The sequence below is a fragment of the Eublepharis macularius genome, chromosome 8, assembly GCF_028583425.1.
Source record: "Eublepharis macularius isolate TG4126 chromosome 8, MPM_Emac_v1.0, whole genome shotgun sequence".
Taxonomy (NCBI): domain Eukaryota; kingdom Metazoa; phylum Chordata; class Lepidosauria; order Squamata; family Eublepharidae; genus Eublepharis; species Eublepharis macularius.
The window spans coordinates 76,877,832-76,896,390 of NC_072797.1; the positions used below are offsets into that span (position 1 = coordinate 76,877,832).

The window sequence follows — 18,559 nt, forward strand, 5'->3', positions numbered from 1 at the left end:
TATGTCTGTTTACTTTGCACAAGATGTGAAAGAAGGAAAAGGGTCATTTCTTACTATTTTGATTTTATTGTTGTAGCTGGTGATATTTTAGTCCAAATAAAATGTTCATCTTATGTTTATTGAATTACTATCTGTTTCACATAAGGATGTGTTACTTTACAGTATTAGGCTTAAGTGACAAGCCACTACATAATGAGAGCATTTGTAGTTTATCTCTTAAATGCCTGATCTTACATTGGTTTTGCCTGGTGAATAGGTAAATGGATGTCTAGACAGATGATGCTTAGCACAACCTTTGTACAGCTATTCCTGAATCCTATCTATCCAGTTACAGCCCTTCGTTTTCAATGGCTTGGTTCAGACATAATGTAAAACTATAGCTTAATTTAATTAACCATAATCAGGGATGAGAGTAAGTCAGTATGAAACAGTACTGAGTACCTGTAAAAAAGTGGCTAAAGAAGAATCTTCCCTATTCAAGCCTCCCAGGAGTGACAGCATCAGGGCCAAACTAGAAGTAATTTAAAAATGCTGCAAGGGACCAATCCTGCTCAGACCCACAGTGTAGTGCTATTGTTCCGCTCCCTGCACCTTTTCAAGTGCCACCTGAAACAACTGTGTATGGGTGTGTGTGTGCAGCCATTATGGCACTTGATAAGGCATGTGGGGAGGGGAGTGCCTCATACCACAATGCTGTGGGCCCAATCAGGATTAGACCATCATGGGACTTTTAAATCACTTTGAAATAGCGGTGTTGTTGTTACCTGGATGGGACTTCTTGTGAGTAGGGGGAATTAGGAGCAAGGAAGGAGGCAATACAAGAGGGGTAACAACAGGATACTCCACCAGTTTTTATGGGGTCCCCTCCCCAAGAGAGCAATCGAGGTTTATGGTCTTGAATAAAAGAGTACTTTTATTTAAAGAGGAAAACATACACCCAAGAGATTGTTTGAAAGTGCAATGAAGTAAAGGTCCTCATAAGATTATACACAGTTATGTTGGTTAAGTATGAGGCCTTACAATGATCTTTTTTAATCATATTAAACCAAGGGGCAAACCTTGATTGAGAAATCAGAGAAGCATCAATTAGGGCATCTTCTCTAAAGACCCAATCACAAAGATCAAAGCTATTCCCTGAGAGATACAATAAATCATCAGGGATAGTATATCTGGCAATGATGTAGTTAATAAATTGAAGGGGAGCATTATCTTTGTTATTCAGTAGATGGAAACTAAGTTTACTGTATTTGCAACCCCAACCGGAATGAAGAGGCAGACACAGGCTTGGATTAAAGGACCGTTTATTAAAATGACCATAACTTAACAAGGCAAGGGCCAACTAAGCGGTACAGGTCAAGCCCTGGGGTCAACTCCGGACCTCCGCCTTGACCTGCCTGGGCGAGCCCCAAAGCCCCGAGTGTAGGCCATCCCATGAATGGCTGCAACCCGGCCAGCCAGGCAATGGATCCCCCCCATCAAGCACCTAACGCCGCAGCCGTACAGCATGAGGGGAGGCCTTGTGTTTGGGGATCCCTGCAGGCTTCTGCCAGTGCTACGGTAGCCGTCAACAAACATACCGCACTAACTGTAGCTGTTCAGAGAGAATTGCGACCGAGACCCAGAGGGGGGAAGAAGACCTAATCCTGATTGTAGTTTGTATTTTATAAGATCTACCAATCTAACAGCATTTTACAAAGTTCTAATGTTAAATAATTGCAGTATGAAGGGAATGCATTACTTGTAGAAGTAGTGTTTGTGTTGTTATGTGTTGTTTCTTCCCCTTCTCCCTGTCCCTATTTTTCCCTTTTGTAGTACTAGTAATTAAAAAAATAAAAAAAACTTGCAAAAAAACCCCCACAAACATACCGCACTAAATGGCAGACCCTGTTCCCCACCCTTGGGGAAGCGCCACTGGGTGTTCACCATTCCACATCCTATTCCCAAAATCTCCTGCCACCGCCAGGGCCAAGCCTCTGCTTAGACCCTCGCACCGGGGGAAAGCGGAGCCACCTGAAAACGGCTCCTGGTTCTGCCCCCCAGCCAAAGCCCTGGATGCCCGGGAGGGAAGGGAGACTGCCTCCTTTCCTCCGGCAGGGCTGCAAAGGGTGACTCCCTGCTTGAGCTGCAAGCAGCCGCAGGGTGAGTCACAGAGTCAGGAGTTTTTAGCTGTTTCCACCCCCCCCAAATTTTATAATCATCAGGTGGGCTCGAGGCCTCACTGAAGGGAGTCCCAACTCAGCTCGTAAATGGGTAGCTGGTGTCCCTTGAGGGAGTGCCAGAATTCACCTCATAAAGAGGTTTTGGATTCTTTCTAACTTTAGAAGTAATTGATCTTTCCACCCCCAGATCTCAATACCATACAGCAATTGGGAGATAAGTTTCAACGCTGGGTCTATGAGGAGACCTCCCCTGGTGTAATAAAATCTCATTACAACTCCCATTGTCTTAAGGGCTAATGCTTTAACCGATTCTAGATGAACATGCTACTTAAGGGTTTCACTAAAAGTTAAAGCTAGGTATTTATATGATTTACACTGTTCTATTGGAGTACCTTGTATGCTCCATTTAAACACTTTTGGCCATTTCTGAAAAACCATAACTTTGGTTTTCGAGTAATTAATTATAAGTTTTTCTTCCTTACAATATTCACCTAGACTGTGCAAAAGCCTCTTGTCCCATTCTGGTTAAAGAGATCAAAACCATATCATCTGTATATAGTAAAATTGATAATTTTTGCTGATCTAATGAGGGAGCAATAAATTCAGGGCCTGACAGTCTCTGAACAATGTTATGTGGTTTTGAAGTGTTTGATTACCTGATTATTTTGATAATTTATTATACTGATATTTGAGAGTGTTTTGATATTGTGAAGGCCAATGGCCATATACAATAAAACGAATCTGAATCTGAATCTACACACAAGAGATTACTCAGAAACACACAATATGCCTAGGAAAAGCAGTGGTGAAAGTGGAATAGATCTGAGGGATTTGGGGGCGATAATTACCTATCTGGAGAGTACAGCATTCCACAGACGAAGAGGGCTTCAAACATCCAGCGTTCTCCACCTGAAGAGAAAGTCTTAGGGAAAGCAACCCTAAGGGTACAGGGCTCGAATCCAGGAAAGCATGCACCATTTAAATGGGGCAAGAGCCCTGGTTTTTATAGGGCAAAACATGTCCTGAGGCTGAGGAGCCCCCTCAGCCATTGGGACAAATATTGTAAAGGTCATTTCCTGGGAATTACAAAAGTTTAATTACTTTCGATTCATGTTACCAGGGTATGATAAAAGAAATTCATATTTTCTCCTGGTGCTTTACAAAGAAGCAGTTTGCTAATGAGTTGATGAATTTAGATTGCAATCTCATGTTCCCAGAGAGAAATTAGAAACTTATCGGAGCAGATTGATGGCTCTCAATCTTAGGATAGGATTCAATCACAGAAGGAGGGGATATCGGAATGTGCTAAGTGAAATGACTCAGCAAGAACCTTTCTTGTCACGGCTGTATGTCTGGAGCTGGAGGAGCTGTAAACCAATCACACCCAGTCCTCTGCATTTGCATGAACATTCCATTCATGCTTCGCTCCTCGGCAGGACTCAGCAACGCATTGTCCAGCCGGCTGGAAATTCCCTAATGCAGATCAAGCTGCGTTAAATCAGGTGCTCTGTGATTTTTATATCACAGGCTGTATTAAACATGGTGGATGCTGAAAACTGCTCATGGTGTCCCCATGGTGGCCACTAGGATGCTGTCATATCTAGTTTGGCTCTCAGTAAGAAATGTAAGTTACATTCACCCCAACTGTAGTCAATTGATTGTTTGAAAACAGCCTACGCTAACTGTACTACTTTACAGTAGGATTTGGAAACCAGGATCTGAAGCCAGGAATTTGAATTGGTTTATGAACCTCACTTGTGCTTAACTGTGGTTTCACTTTATACTGAACTCAATATCCTGGCAGAATCTTGGCTTCTTTTCTGCTAATACTGTGCTCCAAAGAGGTTCACCATTGAATCTTCTGCTTTCCACTGGCTCTTGCAAGCAGTCTCCCTTGGTTTCTTCATCTTCTTAAAAGGGCAGGAAGATTGGTATGCTCTATCCTTATATGCAGCAGTCAAAAGAAGCTTTACTTGTTTTACCACACAAAAAGGCTTCAACAGGGCAAGTCTAAAAGACGGTTAACACACACACCCTTCCAGTTGTCTAACTGCTGCTGCATTGCAACCTGAGCTAAGGCAGTCTTGGAGGTATGCATCTCATCTTGCACCTGAAAGGGACAGAATGTCAGACGGTTACATTGGGGAATTGATCCTGGGACCTTCTGCATGCAAATCAGATGTTCTATCACTGACCCCCCCCCACACACACACATTTATATAGTGCAAATCAAACCTCTAGGCCGCTGTTTCCCAAAGTATGGGTCGGGACCCACTGGTCGGTCGCGAGCGGATATTGGGTGGGCCCTGAAACTGATAGGGCGACAATCACAACACGTTGGCCGGGCCGTGTCATTCGGCCGGCAGCCGAATGGTTACTAATAATTTAATTTCTCGTGGCGTGGCGCGGAGTGTGATCGTTCGTCATGGGTGCAGGGTGGGGGCGGGGCGGCCGAAGGCGACTCATGAGCCCGAGCGTCAGTTGTCACTGTAGTATTCGTCGTCGCATATTGTGTGTTTATTATCTTCTTAAAACTAAATAATGGACAAGTGGTTGAAACGGATAGCAAAAAGTACGCCGCCAGCAGCAGATTGTGTACAGAGGGATAAAAAAATAGAAGATGTTATTTCGGATGATAAAAGTGACACTGAGCCTGACCTACTAGCTCCCTCTACAAGTTCACATGAAACAAAACGTCGAAAAGTTGTGAGAAAATATGATGTCGAATACCTGAAACTAGAATTCACGTGGAATCAAGATACGGTGGATCCACGCCCTCAGTGCGTTATTTGCTGCGAAATATTGGCGAACGAAAGTATGTGTCCAAGTAAGTTGACACATCATATAGAAACGAAACATTCCCATTTAAAAAATAAGCCAGTGGATTTTTTTCAAAGAAAATTATTGGATATGAAATCTTCAAAGAATATTGTTTCACATTTCATAAATATTAATGAAAATGCTACTTATGCCTCATATCTTATTAGCTTAAGAATTGCCAGAGCAGGTAAACCTCATACCATTGGCGAGAATTTAGTGTTGCCATTGATTAAAGATGCTGTTGGAGTAATGTTTGGAGAAAAAGAAGTAAAGGAAATCGTACGTATACCACTTTCCAATAATACTGTTGCACGAAGAATTGACGAGATGTCCGAATGGGCAGAGGATTAGTTAATCCATAGAGTAGTTGGTAGTAAATATTTTACACTACAACTGGATGAGTCTACCGATGTGCAAAGCCTATCTCAGTTACATGTTTTCGTGCGTTATATATGGCAAAACAAGATATCTTGTTCTGCAAACCAATTATTCGTGAAACGGCTGAGTAAATTTTCAAAGAAATTGATTCTTATACAAAAGAAAAGGGTTTGGAATGGAAGAACTGTGTCGGCATATGCACTGACGGAGCTCGAGCTATGTGCGGCAAAAATAGCAGTGTGGTCACGAGGGTTCTTGAACGAAGTCCCAGTGCTTCGTGGACACACAGTAGCCTTCATAGAGAAGCACTGGTTTCAAAACCATTGCCTGATGATTTAAAAACAGTATTAAATACCGCTGTGAAAATTGTAAATTATATTAAAACAAGACCCTTACAAACACGTTTATTTCAAAAGCTGTGCGAAGAGATGGGTAGTCTCCATAAATCTCTTCTTCTGCATACAGAGGTACGTTGGTTATCCAGAGCGAAAGTACTGACAAGATTAGCGGAATTACGCAATGAAGTTACAGTTTACCTGGAAGGAAAAAATGAGTATCTTGAATCTCTACTGGACGAAGAATTCATCCTCAAGCTCACATACATGGTGGATATTTTCTCAAAGTTAAACAAACTCAATTTGTACCTGCAAAGATCAGACGGATCCAACATTTTTGCAGTTCACGATAAAATTCGAGCGTTCATGAAAAAACTTACGTTGTGGAAGAGATGTATCGAGGAAGGCAAGTATGATTGTTTTGAAACATTTGAAACTTTCATTATAGAAAACGAAGTGCAGCCAGATATCAATGTAGTGTCTGCAATTTCCACTCATTTAATAGAGTTGAAAAATAACTTTGACGCCTACTTCGGGGAAGAGATGAAAAAGTTCGACATGATGAGCTGGATTTGTAACCCATTTCAAGACAACATACCAACTGTCATGTCAACAAAAGCAAGTGAAGAACTTATTGATTTATCGGAAGATACATCACTGAAAAACACCTTTAATTGCAAGCAATTAACGAAATTCTGGCTGTCAGTTGCTGACACCTATTCCTGCCTGTTTGATGAAGCCATGAAAGTCCTCCTCCCCTTCACTACCTCATACTTATGTGAAGTGGGATTTTCAGCCATGGTTCATATTAAAACTAAATACCGAAATAAATTGGACGTAACGAATTCATTGCGATTAAAAGTGACTAAAATCGAAGTCGACGCTAAAGCTGTAATGGCAAGAAATAGGAAACAAATACATCCTTCTCATTGAAATATCACATCTTATATTTAGTAAGTAAAAATTTCAATTATAACTGGATGTTTTTCTTTTTTTCTTAATTGAACAGTCCTTCACATAGTTAAGATATGTATTAACGAGAAAATGCTGCAGCAGCAATATAACGCTGCTTTTTTCCCTTCATGTTAGGCACGGGTGCGTTATATATTGTTATTGTATTAGGTGGGTCCCGAACTTTGAAATTTTTTTTAGATGGGTCGCGGTCCAGACAACTTTGGGAAACACTGCTCTAGGCCATATAATTCATTATTGTCCTCTCTGACTGGCAGTAGCTTTCTAGAATCTCAAGCAGGTTTTTCTCAAAGCTTCTACCTTGAGGACCTTTGACTAGAGAAACTAGGAACTGAACCTGGGACATTTCACATGCAAAGCATGTGGTCCACCAATAAACCATAGTGTATTGACCTCCAGATCTACCTTGCTACAAAAGAAGAGGAATAAGGTCAGTAGCGGGATGAAACTGGGAGGATGTGTGTATGTATTGTTGGGTCCTTGAAAGTTTGGTAGCATATGTATCAAATTTAATTGAACTATCTTTTCATTTAGTATGAGGAAAGGCTGGAGATATGCCCTGCAATAATTCCTACTAATAGAGAGTACCTTGTTTATCTGGGGAACAAGATCCAGGTCCAATAGCACCTTAAAGACCGAATAGATTTCTAAGATATTAGCTTTCAAGAGTTAAAACTCTCTGTTCCCTCAATTGGGCGCCACAGTGCAAGCTGGGATAGCAACTGCATCCTTTTGGGAGAAAGCAAGAGCTCTGAAACTAGGATTTATTAAGGCAGTCTGGTATAAGTGATCCTCAGAGAGCTGAATCCTGTTTCCCATAACATAGTTAAAATAAAGGACAGTTCTTTACTATTTCTGAACCAAATCATTGTCCATTAAACTGTACCAATATTGTATTAAGAGCTGGGAAATCAAGGTTCAAATCCCTACTCTGCTTTGCAAGTTTTTGTTATATTGGCATTTTTAACAAAGTCATATACTGTGCATGGGTATATTTATTTATTAAAATGACGTACAACCTTTTAGTCGATAAGGATACACCATGTAGCTCAAATAAAATGTAGCAACTGTTGTCTCTTGCTGAAATTGCAGTAGTTGCAGAACATTGTTGTTGCAGTCATATGAGAAACTGCATTGATTTTGTGGGTGCTGGTAACAAGCAAGGAAGCCCTCAGTCTTACATGCTCTCTTTCCACTCCACTGCTTCTCAGAACTGGCTGGAAAATTTACTAGTTTGGTTGCAGTCAAAGTCAGAAGAAGCTAGGCCCCAAAATGGGGCATAGATAAGTGTTGGTCTATTTATAAACTTTAGCAGTGCAGTCCTCCTAAACCGCTTTCCTGGCAAGCTTCATTGAGTACACTTTAGTAGGATTCTGAGCAGACCTCTGAAACATACACTGTAAATTGCTTAAATCTTGTAAAAGTTTGCCAATAAATATTTTTATTGTTAAGTATGGAAGTGTCTATTGTGTAGATGGCCATCATGATGATAGCAGTGATGATTCTATGACTCAATATGAATTTAGGCAGTTCAGGAGGGAGGGCATGAAGCAGTGAGCTGGTGCTAGGCTGTCACGGAGTAATGTCCCAGAGTAATGCTGATCACCATTTTGGGATCAGGAAGAAATTTTCCTTCCTGCCAGTTTGGCCAGAGAGCCTGGAGGTTTTTTGTCTTCCTCTGGGCATAGGGCAGTGGTCATTGAGATAGTGAGAGGGCGAGGTAGCAATTAATTTCCTGCTTTGTGCAGGGGGTTGGACTAGATTACCCTTGGGGTGTCTTCCAGTTCTGTGTTTCTAGTTCTCTTAGCAACATAGTAACTGTTTTCTAAGTAACTATGAAATATGTGTAGGCTACAATTTTATGTAAGGAGAAAATCTTGCTGAATTCAGGACTTTTTTCAAAGCAAACATGGATAGGCTTGGGCTGCCAGTAACGCAATCCATTAAGTAGATTCAGTAGAATTACGTATGTACTATTCAATGGAGGTTATCTAAAGTTTTGGAAAGTGTATTACTATTTTAGGATAAAAAGTATGTTGCCAAATTAACGGTCACCTTAAAATTCCCCAAATCTTGTTCAAACTGTTACCAATTAAAAGTAATGGGATGTTAATGGTTTATTTTAAATAATGTTCTATTTACTATTGAAATATATGTTCTAATTGAAATTAAATTGAATTAGTTCTTTATCAGTCTATTAATGTTCTGTACATGAGACAAGTCTTGTCCTGTAAATTTGTCAAAACAAATTAGAATTAGGGCAAATCCCAGGTGTCTCATTGCCCAGGTGTATAAACATTTTATAGGAACCTGAAATACTTTTCTAGTTCTACAAGCTTTGTCGATAAATACATTTTTAAACAGAACATCATGCCAAAATAGTTTTGATTATCTCTGAATTTTGTAAGGGTTTAAAATACCTTTAGAAAGTGTTTTGTTATTCTACTTTGTGATTACTTATTTATTTAGATTGTGAATCACTGTTCAACTAAAAAAGTGCCCAAGGCGATGTATAATAAAATAAAGGGGGGGGGAGAACCCATTTCTTTAAAGTACACTTATCACCTAGATCCAAAAGCAGGAGCTGCCTTCTTTATTTCTTACAGTCTAATTGTTCTAGAATGTTCTATTCCAGCGGCTCTCTTAAATCAGCTCTCTTTCCGCCCCTCATGCCAAGATGGTTCTTCAGCAGCCCTGTGAAGGCTGCTTCAGGTGGAACTGATAGAAGACTGTAACCTGTCCATTCAGTGTACTGTTCTGATGAAACAGATACTCAATAAGAAATATATCCCAGGCATTCATTCTTTCTCTGTTTGCTATGACCAGGTCAAATATATTCTACAGAGCCTGCATGGATATTCCCAGGGGCACAGAGTTGTTGGTGTGGTACAATGACAGCTACACATCTTTCTTTGGAATTCCTTTGCAGTGCATTGCACAAGATGAGAACTGTAAGTACCTTATTTCATGTCCACCACTACATTCCATAATTAATGTTTTGCATTTATTTATTTGCTTAATTCATACCCACCTTTCCTCAATGAGGAGAAAGTGCCTTACATCATTCTTCTCTGCATTTAGTTCCTTTATAATATTAAAATATATTCAAATTCAAATATATTAAAATTTGAATTAGATTCATGTAAATATTAAAATATTGAAACCCAATCTTTAAGCACCTCCTGTAGTTTGTTAAGTGTATAAGTGATCTGAAGATGGAAGCTGGCAGTATGAGAGGCAATGTGGTGTAGTGGCTAGAGTGATGGACTAGGATCTGAGCAACTCAGGTACAATTGCCTGCTCTGCCATGGAAGCTTGCTGACCAGTCACATTCTATCAGCCTAACCTACCTCACAGGATTGTTATGAAGGGGGAAATGGAGGAGAGGAGAATGATGTAAGCCACTTCGGATCCCCATTTGGGAGAAAGGCGGAGTATAAATAAGTAAAATAAAAATAAAGTAATTTAGTCTGCTCCTTGAACATTTCCAGTAGAAACAAAATCCATACATAGCGTCTATTCTTCTAGTCATTCATTTTTATGGCCATGCCACAAGTTCATCACAGAAATAAGAATCTTTCATCCCCGCCCTCCTCTGCACATCTACATAAGAAGCCACATTGCTGGAACCCAGCATGGAAGGGAAGGAAGGAAGAATGTGGTGCCTAAACTGGCTTGGCTGGTGCAGTTGCAGTGCCACCTCTGTCTCTTGTGCTGCCACTGGCCCACTGGATGTGGAGTTCAGTAAGGGGCTTTTTACCACTCCTCAATATCTGGCACCCAAGACAACTAACTAGTTTGCCTGCATGGTGTCTTCAACATAAGGACAGGGTTTTGTGGTTTCCCCATTGCTGGTACAGCTGCAGATAAAGCGCAGCAGCAACAGGGCCTCCACAGGGCAGATTGCCCTGCAGTTTTCCTGCTCTAGTCCCCCAGAAGTAGCTACTTCCCTCTCCTGGGCCACCAGAGCTTTGCAATTTTTTTAAAAAACCAGCACAAGAATATTGCTGTATCGATGTACCATTGTAACAATAGGTATAGTGGACTCTGTGACTCTGTAGCTCTATTTTTACTTTATTATTTTTAAAAAATAAGCCTCTAGCCTCTTCCCTTGCAAAGATCTGTCCTTTCCTGATATCTCTGCAAGGGAGAGGACTAGAGGTTTTTAAGTAGATTCAGAGTTCAGAGAATCTACTATAACTATCATTACAACAGTATATCAATAAAATGATATTCTACTGCTAATGTTTTTTTTTAAAAAACCCATTGGTGCGGAGAAAGGAAGTGGCTGCTGTTGGGGACAAGGTCAGGGAAAATGGCTGCCATGTGTGGTGGAAAATCCAACCACACAGCAGCCATCCAAGCTTTACTAGGATCTTTCCCAAAACTCCAGAGCAAAGCATAGGGTCATAGGGTTACCAGCTTCCAAGCGAGGCCTGGAGATCTCCCGGAATTACAACAAACTTACAGAGGTCAGTTCCTATGGAGAAAATGGCTTCTTTGGAGGGTGGGCTTTATGGCATTATTCCCTGCTGAGTTCTCTCCCTCCCCCACCCCTGCCCTCCTCAGGCTTCACCCTCCCCTCAAATCTCTAGCAATTTCCCAATCCAGAATTGGCAACCCTATCAAAGCAGTTTTCAAAAAGATCAGAGAACAGCTAGGGAAACACTAAGAGGTACACAAATGCATCATGATGCTGTGGGGAAGCAGGGAAAGAAACTGCTTCTTATAAGCATTGAACGCAGGCCAGATAACCCATGTGGAAGGCTCCCATGATTTTATTGTCAGCAGGTGGAGTGAGGATGTTCAGTTAGACTTACCCCTCTGTAGTAATGGCAGCAGTGCAAGTTTTGTCTAAAAGTGTACATTAAAATACCCTGAGGCAAACAAGGATTGATTGAGGTTTATGCAAGCCATCCTCTCATTGCTAACTGGCTAGAGGAAATTGGGAAGGACTGGGTTGAAACAGTGGTGTCTGGCAAGATGGAATTGTCATAAGAATGGTCCCTTTTGGCTCACTATTTTAATGTATTGGCAGTGAGAAAAGAGGAACAACCATCCAGTTAGTATACCAGTAGCCCAGAGAGCTTCCAGTATCTACAACTATCCACAGTTAGGATAAACCACACTGAAGAGAGATGTGAATTTAAATATGCTGTTGTAGGCAAGTATAGCACTGGCTTAACCAATTCACTATAACTGCAATTCTAAACAGAGTCATATCCTTCTAAATTGTCTGCAGTGGTCTTAAAAGAGAGTATCTCTGGTTAGGATTGCACTGTTTGTCTCATGGCTTTATTCCAATGCTGTGAGGCAATAAAAGTTGGAGCTTTGACTCTTACAATTCAACAAAGAGTACTGCTTTGGAAAATGCAAAACTGAGAAGATGTCTATACATTGAAATAAAAGGACTACAGAAAGATTTTATGGGAAGATGGAATGCATTCATATGATCCTTGATACCCTGTGAGCTCTTCTGGAGAATCCACAGGGAGTGGAATCTTGGGAAAGGCCCAAATCCCACTAGGGATTCAGAATAATTTTTCAAACCTATTTTGAAACCCGAAATCAGTAGAACAGTTATGGATTCATCTCTTGGTCCAGGGTCAGACTCAGAACAAAGGCCTGTGTGACAAATTTAGCTTATGGCCTTTCTACTGTATTTCACCTTGAATAATCACTGACTATTCCCCAACTCTTTCTTTTGATTAACTGGGAAAAGTTTATTTCATTTTCATTTCAAATAAGAGGAACTGATATGAAACATATGTAGTGTATGCATGCATCAGCTGGAGCTGTGCTGGATCAGACTTGCACTCAAACAAGTCACTTACATGGATGGAGCAACTGAGATAAAAATACATCACTATGGCTTTTCTGAATGCACTGTAGAAACTCATTGACTATCCTGCAGTGTACCCTTAAGATCAGAAAGGCACACCATAGGTAGAATGGATCGTCACAAATGTTCTGGCTGAGGAAGACTATGAAATTAATTGTAACGTGGACATTATATTATATGATATAAGTGATTTTATGGCTTATGGTATAAGTCAGTTTCATCAAGTCAAACCAAGAGCACAAACAAAGCTGTAAACTATGACAGCCTTCTGTGATGTGTTAAAAATTAGCTATAATTATTCACCATCCTCTTATACCTTGGACATTTCATTGCTATCGGATGTGCAAATAAAATAGCATTTTCTTTTAACATGATTGTATAAGACAGTTTATACGCACTTTCAGTGTTACAGAGGGGATAATAGATCCAGAGGATAATATCCAGAGGGGATAATAATGTAGGTTTAAAATCTTTATCTCTTGAAGTAACTTCTCTTTTTGCAGTGACTTTCATTTACCAAATTGTGTAATCAATCAAGTACATGTGCTGAAAACACTGGTTTTGCATGAGGCTACAATAGGTTTGTGCTTAGCTTGTGGGCTTGTTATACTTTGATATAGTGACACAGGTATTGAAACAGCAGTGAGATAAGGCAAAGGCCTTTTCCCTCTACACTTAACAGTTCAATTGTAAGCTGAATTACACCCTTCTAACCCTGTTGGCTTCAATGGATTTACAAGATTTTATCTCTGTTAGAACTGTACTGGTAGACTTTGAAAATCTCTTGCATGTAAAGCGTTCTTTTCTAGTGCTGCTATGCTATGCTATGCTATATACTGGACTTTTCTAAGCCAAGCTCCTCTACAAAAATATCACTGTTTTATAATGACCATGGTCGTTTCCACACATCCTTAATGAGAAGACCTGCTAATAGAACTTTAGTGGGTTATCTCGCTCATTACATACGTCATCATCTCCCATGCGCAAGCAGGTCGTCATGACCCTGGGTTTTGAGTGCTTTTTGTGAAACTTGTTTTGTTCCATTTTCATTTTTGATGCCGCTTTTTTCACGCAATTATCTAACATATCAATGCATCTGGAGGCTTTTTTGCACTTTTGAAGTGCCCTCCCACAAATTTCCAACCCCTCCTCTTGCCATTAACCCTCCCACACAAGTGTCTGGCTCGCATGTGCGATCGTATAAGTCCTCCTCCCTTTTTTTTTACATTTTAAAATGGTCCTTGTGCTATTACAATGCAGTGCTCGCTACACTCAGCAATCATCCCTGCATACTGCACCTCCGCGGGGATAAGGAGTGAGAGCTAGGGAACATGGTTTGCCTTTCATATAGTAGGAGGATATGAAATCGTGCGATTGCGCTACTCTACTGTTCACATATTTATTAAACACTTTTGCATTTAAAACTCTGGAAAATCAATGGTAGAGAACAAAGTACTATGCATGCCCAGTTTCCATGTAAACTGAAAGACAGGGCAACGATATAGCGCAATCCTGCAAACGCTCAACAACAACAACAAAAAGGAAAGTTGGGCAGGACTGCACCAACATCATTTGTGACGAGGTGCAGAAAGAATGCACTTTCTGTTTTGGGACTTTTCCCCCTTCCACTATAAACACACACAAGAAACGCATGAGAACGCTGCATATGGAAGGTGAGTTATGAAAGTGGGTTGAGAAGACTTGGCTTCAGGACAGAGAAAGCCCCCCCCCCAAGGAACATGTGGAAGTAACATGTGGAAGTAACAAATAGGCTGTTGACCTATGTGCAAACAGATGTCTAGGAATGTAAGCTTATAAGCTGTAGCAAACCTTATACCATGAAACCTAAACACATTTATATGGAAGTAAACATCACTGATGTCAGTGAAATGTGTTTGCCAGTAACGGTGCTTAGAATCACAGCCTTTAGTAGGCACTGTTTCACAAAGCATGGGTAAATTAACCTAGAGAGTCCAAGCCTACTTTGGAGCTGAACTTTCAGGTCCTCCTATGGGCTATAAAATATAAATTGTCTTCCTTTCCCACTCCTCACATCAGTTACAGAATCTCTGGGATAGATGAGTGATGTTTCACAGATGTGACTATCAGTGCAATCCTAAACAGGTACAGTCTTCTAAGTCCATTGATTTCAATAGTCAATCAAAATTCTAGTTAGTTTTTAAAAATTTTTATTAAAATTACATAAAACAGTGCAGTAACAATACAATAGCTATATACAATGAAAGAGGGGGAAAGGACAATAGATTAAAACAAACCCAGCAGCTTATCCTGAACACAGTAGCATCTTTACAATACACCCACTCAAGATAAACCAATTTATAAAGACTTTACTATGTCACGTAACTTAGATCAGCAATAGCGCCTTAAATCTTTGATGCTGAAGCAGATTTTCATTTGAAGCAAAAAAAAATCCATTATTGGAGACCATGTTAAAATATATTGGTTCCATCCCCCAGTTGTTTCCCCCCTTGTAGTCCAGCTGCTATTCTAGTTAGTTTAGAAGAATATATGATTGTATTTTATAAGCTGAAATTGTATTTTATAAGCTGAAATGTTTGTGTACAATTCCTGTTCCTCAAAAAATGTGATTAAAATGCTTTCTACAGTATAGAGATCTGTAATTATGGATAGTACAATTTGACAGACTGTATCATATAGTGAACTAGTTAACTTATTTTGGTATTATTCATTAGTGTTTCTAATTTTTCAAACATTTTAGGAAAACCTTTAATAGCTGCTAGTCCATTTCATCTGCATAGTTAGTATCCAACTCTTGTTACAATCAGAGAATGCAAAGCAGACCTTGGTTTTTTCACATTAACCCATTTCATTTTCATATATCTAATTGCTTTATTGTAAAGTTTAAAAAATTCCTTTTTTTCTAGTGAATGTACCTTCAACTGTAATGGAAGCCATGTCACGACAAGATACCCTCCAGCCATTTAATAAAAGTAGCAAACTATCTTCTGCCAGTCCCCAGCGATCCATAGTATTTCCACAGACTCCGTGTAGCAGAAATTTCTCCCTTCTGGATAAATCAGGATCTATTGAATCAGGATTTAACCAGATCAGTGTGAAAAACCAACGAGTCCTTGCAAGTCCAACGTCTACAAGCCAATTAAATTCTGAGTTTAGTGACTGGCATCTTTGGAAATGTGGGCAGTGCTTTAAGACTTTCACACAGCGGATCCTGCTACAGATGCATGTGTGCACACAGAATCCTGACAGGTAATATATGGACACTTTTTATTTTTCTGTCTACCAATAGTCAGATCCATTGCTTTCTGCCTTCATCAGATTGCTAGCAATCCTTTTCAGCAGTAGACCATTATTAGGATGAACCAAAACAATGCAATTCATTTGCTGTTCTATAGAACACAAATATTCGCTGTAGCTTAGCTTTATTATTTGTAAAAAATAATAATTGGGTACATAAATGCACAGATCAGAAAATGCCAAAGAATATAATCTAGATTTGGTTCATCTGTTAGAGAGGGAAGAAAACAGAAGGTAAATGTATGGATATTGGAGATGAAAAAAGGGGTCAAGATAATTAAAAGTCATTCCATCTTAGAAAGATAATATAACTTGCTGCTCAGCAGCTGTCATAGTCATTTCAGGGTTCACCTATAGTGTGCGGTGTGTATGAACTTAATTAAGTACTAAGAGGTAATGAATTGGAATTTTTTGCTTAGTACTATTTTTCTTCAGAGCATGCAAAGCCATAAATCGTGCAAAGCTGTCAAAAGGAAATACCTACTCCACCAGTGATGTGGAGGAAAACAGATGCCACTTATTCAATAAACTAATATCCACACAGAAGAAAAATGTTGACTAGATACCTCAGAGTCAAAGTTGGTTTGAAAGTTTGTCAATACAGAATTTTATGGCCATGAACTGAGGATGAAATTTAGCTGAACAAGTGAATTAAAATTTCAGGTACTCTGACCAGTGCCCCAGTAGAGATAATGGAACTATTATTTATGAATCAAATCTGGTTTATTTGACCATTTTGATCACTGAAAGCACAAAAGACAAAAATTAGATTAATTCAATACAAAGACTGCTTCTGTTTTTGTCTTTCCTTTAGCAGCAAAAACAAGTGACTTTCCTGGAATAATCATTCTGGCCTCAACTCACCAAGTATTGCTGCAGCAGAATGCCACTGGTGATAGTGGATACTGGAGAAATACCAGAGAGTTCCACCAACACACTTCATTTGTGTTCTGAGCTCAGGACTGAGCTCAAGATTCTGTTTGCACAGGGCTTTGCAATCATGGCAAAAATTGTAATCCACTTTCAGCATAGGGCACCCTCAATTTATTTCAGTGGTTGTTCCATGAAGGGTTCTTCATGTGATCAGCTTAAATGAAGAGGGCTACAAGAAGCAGAATTCTTTGATTACGGTTTCTAAATGTAGCACCCTGGGGTCCAATCAAACAAAATTTTGCCAAAACATTTGCAAGATAAACAGTGATCATGCCTTCATATTATTTTTACCTAGAAATCTGGGGAAAGAACCAAATTATTTCAAGACACATACATAGCTTGCATACCTTCCCTATTAACTTCAATGAAGGGAAAATTTCTGTGCACGCCAAAGGGATGAGTGTCAGGAACTATTCCTTTTTAAAAGAAGCCGTTACCCATTTTGTTACTGATCCATTTGTTATTGGATCCCTAGTGCCTGAAAAAATTCAATAGACTACAGCAATTTGCAAAGCCAATCTTGTTGCATGTAAAGTCCTAAAATACTAAAGCATATATCAGGAATCCACAACAAGATTTTAAAAGATGGTTAGTTTTTAAGAGGCAAATTTTTCTTACAACTTTCAGATTTCTTTGAGTTTAATATTGGTTCCAGCAATGAGTAGTGACCAAATTTATATACAAATTCTTTATCTGTTTATCATAATTTACACTGTTTCTTATGCTTCTGTTATTTCTGTGACAAATACCAGCAAAAACATTACCTCCAATATTGCAATTGTAAAATGCTGTTTCCAGCTCCCCCCCCCCCAAACATTGGCTTGGATCCAGGGGTGCAGAAACATAAACTGACTTAGCACGGTTCCACTTGTGCAAGATCTTGTGCAACACCCAGCACTTTCCTCCCTGTATCTTCTAGTGCCCAGAAATTGGTTGCACAACATTTTGTGAAAGCAGAAAAGTGGTTTGGAATGGACTATATTTTACTTAGTACAAGAGGCTAGTATGAGGGTTTTTTTCATACTTCCACATGCACAAAGACTCTAGCGTATGTGGAAATCTTCCAGTGGATCCAAGTCATTGTTTGGGATCTTTACCACAGGATTCCTACTGATGATGAAACTAGCTAGACAGCAAGATACCATTTGATATTTGAAATAATAGATAAATACCATTTTGATATTTGAAAGGAAACTGTAGAAAAGAGACATCTGGCTCATTGTTTTGACTGAATTTGAATGCCAAAGGTCTGCAGATTTTTAAAATCTTGCTAACCAAGATACTGAGTAGGATGATCACAACACTGGGCATAATCCAAAGTGCTGTGTATGCAAGGTCTTCCTAACATGTTCTTTGAGGGTTTTGTGTGCACATAGCTGTCAGCTATTAGCTGCAATCTAATATAGTTACATTCTGTTTACTCCACCCTACCCCTCCTGCAAATGCCATTATTCAAGCACTAGCTGAATTTTTGGAAATGGGTTGAAGTCACAAATGAAACTATAAATTTCTCATAACAGACAAAAACAATGGTGGCTGAAGAAACGGGGCGTCTGAAGAAGCCAAACTGTATCAATGCTGTCAGTAGCATGTTGCACACTCAGTACTAATAGAACACTGGAAGATTTGGGGTTTTTTTTCAGCCATCATTTTTAGGTTAAGAAATGAAATGGTTTATGTTGGGGGGAAAAAGGCCATGTATCTCCCCCACTGGTGATTACTATGTCAGTTCTGCACCAGATTAGCACTAATACAGTGAAACTGGGATTGAAGAGAAGAACCCTTCACAAGTCTCCTCCCAGTTTAACAGATGGCCACTTGTT

At 39.7% G+C, this 18,559-nt stretch overlaps 1 protein-coding gene across 1 annotated transcript in view; it reads left to right on the forward strand.

Annotated features, from left to right (window-relative positions):
• The window catches only part of PRDM6 (PR/SET domain 6), a 135,611-nt gene that overhangs the window by 87,305 nt on the left and 29,747 nt on the right, over nucleotides 1–18,559 (forward strand). The window contains exons 5-6 of the mRNA XM_054987444.1: nucleotides 9,491–9,615; nucleotides 15,413–15,755. Of these exons, the coding sequence (XP_054843419.1) occupies nucleotides 9,491–9,615; nucleotides 15,413–15,755 (468 nt within the window). The remainder of the gene's footprint in view (nucleotides 1–9,490; nucleotides 9,616–15,412; nucleotides 15,756–18,559) is intronic.